At 35.6% G+C, this 6,000-nt stretch overlaps 1 protein-coding gene across 2 annotated transcripts in view; it reads left to right on the top strand.

Annotated features, from left to right (window-relative positions):
• The first annotated feature begins 501 nt into the window (after positions 1-501).
• Positions 502-6,000, top strand: part of LOC107039496 (fasciclin-2) — a 148,222-nt gene continuing 142,723 nt past the window's right edge. For both annotated transcript variants that reach the window (XM_015259131.2, XM_015259132.2), the window contains exon 1: positions 502-854. In XM_015259131.2, coding sequence (XP_015114617.1) covers positions 797-854 — 58 coding nt within the window. In that variant the 5' untranslated portion in view covers positions 502-796. The remainder of the gene's footprint in view (positions 855-6,000) is intronic.

The following is a 6,000-nucleotide window of genomic DNA, read 5'->3' as shown; positions in this document are numbered from 1 at the left end:
ATGCCTAAAAAATAAGGTTTCCGAAATTTGAAACAAAGTCAATTATTTATTTATAAAAAACGAGTGTCAAAAAGAATAATAATTGTGTATAAAATATAATTTGAATGACGCTGAATATTCATGATTTTTTCCATTTTTTCTCACGCAATTTAACTGAAAAATTTAATGATTGAAAATGGTTGAATCTATACTGTGCTCTGCACCAAACTGTAGAAGATACTGGATATATCCTTAATGATTGCCATGTTGGTTCCTTGATATCTCCGAAAAATGGATTCCACTCCTTCTTTCCTCCCTCAAACCTCCCAAAGAATAACCTAATTTGCCGAAACACCCCCGATTCCTCTCAGTTCGATTCTTCAACCTGCCTCTACCTGCAGCTAAATGATCATCACCTCGTCATTCCGGTGTCCTCGACCGAGCGTTCCCGAGGTTCACCGATGTCCCACCGCTAACCACTGGCGGCGCGGCTGTCTCCCCGCCACAGTCGTGAATCGGCCAGCGTGACGACAACACTACCGTGACCGTGTGCGCAGTCGAGTCCCCAAAGCGCCGAGTCGCGGTACATTCTCTTTCATTGACGAACAAATAAAAAAAATAACCCAGTGAGTCAGTCAGTACCGATTACACCGATGTATCGGCACACCTATTAGATCACCCAGTTATCCAGTTCTGTTGAGTGTCAGTGCACCGAATAAACTCAAAATATCGTGTGTTTGTCAACACCAGTTGATCGTAAAGAATTGTTACTTGAAATTCTGGTTTGTTCGGCGAGTTTTAAGAACAAGTTGAGACGATGGCGAGTTTATGTGGGCGTGCAACAGCCGTTGCGATCCTCGTGCTGCTAAACCTAGGTGAGTGATCGTCGACCATGAGAAAATACACTATCTCTCTAGTTCCCCTACCACTTGTTTTTCTTTCATTACATTCCTTATCCGCGCGTACAACCGGATTCCTTCGAGATCGATAACGATCGATCGTCGTTAGCTCCATTGTGCCCGAGTGAGTGCAGTTTCGAACGGATGAGAATTGACGAAGGAGAAGAAGCACGAGAAACGTCAATCAAACATCAAAACAAATATTCAGTGGTGACGTCTGATGTCGGTGGAATATTGTTAGACGGGTGAATCGTTAATTTTTTGTTTGCCGAGGAAAATACCAGTTGAGGACTGGAAAATAACGTTCTTATGCGGTTTACGGTACTGTTGAAAAAAAATTATCTCATTCCTCCGTACGTGCGGATATTTGAAACGGACGGTTTCGCGCGTCGGGAAAGTTCGTTGGCCGTGGCGCCGGTTTGAATTTAACCGTCGGTTCTCGACATTCTCTCGCGGTGGATATCACCTTCAAACCTGTATATAAAAATCCCCCGCGGGCGAAAATGTGGGACTAGTTTGTGTGGTTCTGCGTGCGAGATTAGATTTTTTCCCCTGTTTTGTTTTCTTTTTTTTTTATTTTCGGAATGAGAGGCTGATTGTGGAGGTATGGACGGAGTTATTTATGCACCTGACAGCGCGTGGGAAAGTGATTCGATTACGCGGGTTAAAACGTGCGGAAGGAAGTGGAGTTCCCCTTGTCCCACGGGAACTCGGGACTATGGCAAACATGCACGAGGAGAAAAAAAAATTAAGAAATGTTGAATGAGTCGTGGAATTCTGGATTTTTTTGTTGGGATTCGCGTGGAAATATCTTGGGAAGAGTGGGTTTTCAGAAAAGGTGTTGAAGATGTTTTTGCGGAGAATTTTGTCAACTGAAAGAGGCTTTCGGCATTTTCCTGGATAGTTGATACACTGTTAGAAAAAAAAAGAAATTTCATGGACAGTTGACCACTAATTTGGAGGACAGTGACACTGAATGCGATTTAGGGAAAAAAAATCATGAAGTTTCACTGAAAATTCAGTAAATTTCCAGAATTTTAAGCAGCATAAAGACAAGAATCCCTTCATTGATTTCAATAGCGAAGTGGTAAAACGGTACAAGTCAATTCTGACTATTGGCCAATTTTCAAAGAATATCTCGGAATCTAAGGAAGATAGCAAAATTTTTGTTATAACCTTTTTTGTAGAGCTCATTGAGAGCTGCAACAAATGTAATTACGAAAATTTTGCTATCTCTCTTAGATTCGGAAATATTCTTGAAAAACTCAACTGGGAGATAAGTCAACTTAAACCATTTTACCACTTGGCTACTGATTTTAATTTCCAATCTAATATGAATTTTCAATGAAATTCGAAATTTCATGACTTTGTTCTCTAAATCGCATTCAGTGTCACTGTTCTGAAAATCCAAGAATACATTTACAGGAATTTTCTGGTTTTGTGTTCATTTTCAGGAAAAATGGAACTGAAATTGATAGTTCTCTTTTTTTTCAATGACGAAATTCCTTGAAATTTCAGTGGTAATGAAATTCGATAAAAATTTCCAAAAGTGTGCAGGAAATTTTAGACAAAAATTTTCAACAATGTAAACTGTTAGAAAATAACTCCTGAAATTTCAAGTAAAAAATCTTGAAATTTTCAACAATCACTCATTCACGCGGAATTTTCGTATATTTTGTTGTAAAAAAATCAGTTGAATCCTGAAGTATTCTATGGAATTGCAATTTTCACGTCTACATGACAATGAAAATTACTAAATATTTAGAAAATTCAAGCAACAATTTTTCTGAATTTTTAATTCACTGAAAATTCAATTGATTTTGATGTTCAATTTCCACAATGAGTTTGAGAATTCTAGATACCATTGAAATATCAGTGATAATATGACATGGAAAACCAAATTATAATGAATTTTCAAGCTTAACGACAAATTCCATGAACGACTTGATCTTAAATTGAATTTAAATTCACAACGTTGAGAATTCAAACGCAGCTATTGCTTAGATGTCAAAAATTTCTAGCTTTTGGGATATTTGCAAAATTATGGGGGAGGAATTGAGGAAAAACTAGAGAGCAAAAATTTCATTGTCGTTATTTCACGAGTAATAATAGTGAATTTGATGAATGGTAGTTTCATAATAATAATTTTCAGGAATAATATGGGGGAGTTGAAAAAAATCGGAAAACAAAAATTTCACGAGGATTATTTTGTAAGGGATTTGTGTTTATAGAGATCCCCTCCCCCAACTTCAGTCATTTTCAGCATATTTTCAGAATAACAACGAAGCGGTAAAGCAATTTAAATCGACTTAGCTCAGCCTCTGAGTTTTCGAGGAACATCTCCGAATTTAAGGGAGATACAGAAATGTTCGTAATAAACGAAACCTTTTTTAACCTTTTTTGTAGAGCGGATTAAGGTCTTGAAAAAGGTTATTTAAAAAATTCTGCTATCTGCCTTAGATCTAGAAATATCCATTAAAAACTGATCACTAATCAAAATCGACTTGAATCTTTCTAGCGCTTCGCTACTGAAATATATTGGGAGAATCAATTTTGAGAAAAATGTCAGTAGACATCTTTTGTAGAGGATTTTATATTGTACAAAAAAGGTCTCTGATATTTCCCTCAAACTGCAGATTTACCTCGTTTTCATCAGACAAATTGTAGGCGGGAAAAAAACCCGAAATCGCATGGGTTTTAATACGTGATCGGTGCGTCGGCTTTTTTCCCAGAGCTGTTTTTTCCTCCGGTTTTTGTTTCCTAGATTCCAGACAAAGAAACTCAAATCATTGAATTATTCCGTAAATATTTCCAAAACCAAAAGATTCATCAAGTAAAAGTCAAAGAACCTTTCTCGTTGCCCACAGGATTCCCATAAAAACATCTAACATTCTTCTTCAACCCCATTAGTTCCGAAGATTAAAAAAACTAATCCGTACAAAAAATTTTCCCTTCATCTCCTCCCACTTTCATTTCCTCTATGAAATTTGTCTAGTATAAAAATGTAGAAAGATCATAAAAAATATCTTTTAACACCTGTACAAATTGATGGCGTAATAAAATGCACCTGCCCAAGAGGCGCCGGAGCACCTTGTTCTGTTGTGGGCTCAGGGTCAACAATGTACTTTTGAAGGAGGCGAGGTCCTTTTCCTGCTTGAGGTTCCCATCATCGTCTCCGTCCCTAAAAAGACCCTGAGAAAAGTCAAAAGTGCATACCTGAAGTGTACAAGAGGCACTCATCATCCCTCCCATGATCTTCCTCCCTGTTTATTCTAGGCTCCAAGGCCTTGACTAACAGTTTAAATGAAGAAATCTCGAGGTCACAGGACTATTTGTCTTTCACTGAGTACCATTTCTGTGACATCAGGTGGTAAATTGCTCGGCATAAATTTCCACCTCGAATTATCCCTCCTTGACCCATGGGTAAAACTATACAGGTTATAAATAAGCACTGTCGTACCTGGGCGAAACGAGAATATGAATCATTATCTGCACGTCAAGGGATACGAGCAAAGTTGCTCGAATATTTATGGAAAAAGCCGCAATGAAGAAAAAAAAATAAAAATTCTTCAGAACATTCACAACCTCAGTTTCCATTTCGTCTGGAATATTCTGGGAAATATGGAATTGAAAACGATTCCATAAATCTAAGATTTATGGTATTTCTTCACTTCATTCTTTTTTATCTGGACTGAACGCTGGAAAATGTTTGACAGAATTTTACGGGTTATTTTAATGGATTTTTTCGCTGGGAAAGACTTTATTCGTTCAATATTCGATTTTCTCGAGAATCATGAAATCAAATTATGCAAAATTATTACGATGGTATTTCTATGGTGAATTCTGAGAAAATTCAGTTTCGAAGATATTCAATTGAATTTAGTTTTTGTTATTTTTTTTTCAATTTAAGGGTATCCAAGTACCTTTGACAGCTTGGTACAGACCAAACTATTCATTCAACCATTTTCAATCATCAAATTTGCGAAATAAATTGCGTGAGAAAAATTTGAAAAAAATCGCGGATATTTAGCCCCATACTGTGCAGAATATAATTCTGCACTAATTCTGAATTATTATAATTCTGAATTATTATTTTTTCAAATATTCATTGTTTACACATAAATAATTGATATTGTTTAAACTTTCGGAAACGTTATTTTTTAGGCATGAAATGGATTTCTGGTCAAATTCTTAATATAGATAAATTTATTGCGATTCCGAACAAATAATTTTTATGGTGAACAATTGATTGTTTATAATTTAATTATGTAAAATCCACGTAATTTTCAAAAATTGCAATTTTTAATCAATTCATCAATCTTCCCCCAACAGTAAGCTTTGTAATTTTGTTTTCAAATTAAAAAAAATGTTTTCTATCGGTTCACTGTGGAGATTCAAATTCAGACCTGCAAAGTGTAAACTATAAAATCATTGTAAAATACCCGTGTGATCATATTCAAAAAATTATTGACAAAAAATCCATTGGGAATTTTTGTTGACTGTTCGATTACAAAAAATTCGACTCCCTAATTTTGAAGGGCCAGAGACAATTTTGACCGACAAAATCAGATTCCGGAGGACAAATAACGCGGGAAATGGTATTTAAACATTTTTTCACCCCATCACTTCCTCGAAATTTACTAAACGTAGAATATAAATGAATAAATGAAGTTTATACCTAATATTTGGACAAGATTTTTTTTGGAAACATTAATAGACATTTTGATTAACAAATAAATTTCAAAATCCATCTTCTCCAGCATTTTTGATAATTAACAAGCGAAAATTTGGAATATTCAAAAAACTAAAAAAAAATTCATTGGGGATTTTCGTTAAATTGACTTTTCGATTAAAGAAAATCGACTCCCTACTTTTGAATGGCCAGATCCAATTTTGATCGACAAAACCAGATTCCTGAGGAAAAATTACGCGGAAAATAATATTTTAACTTTTTTTTCTCAAAAAGGAAAAAGTCTTTTTTCCCGAGGTGTACCACCCTTAATGAAAAATTGTTTTCCCTTCATATCTTGAAGTAAAACAGGCTCATAACGACTGTTTCGAATCGTAAGTTGCCAGCGACCCGACGAGTTTAATCTTCCACAAAAACTTTCAAAATTGAATT

Source organism: Diachasma alloeum, unplaced genomic scaffold, assembly GCF_001412515.2.
Source record: "Diachasma alloeum isolate Michigan unplaced genomic scaffold, Dall2.0 Dall_scaffold_00300, whole genome shotgun sequence".
NCBI lineage: Eukaryota > Metazoa > Arthropoda > Insecta > Hymenoptera > Braconidae > Diachasma > Diachasma alloeum.
The sequence above is the reverse complement of the archived record's forward strand: the minus strand, read 5'-3'. Positions and strand labels throughout refer to the sequence as shown.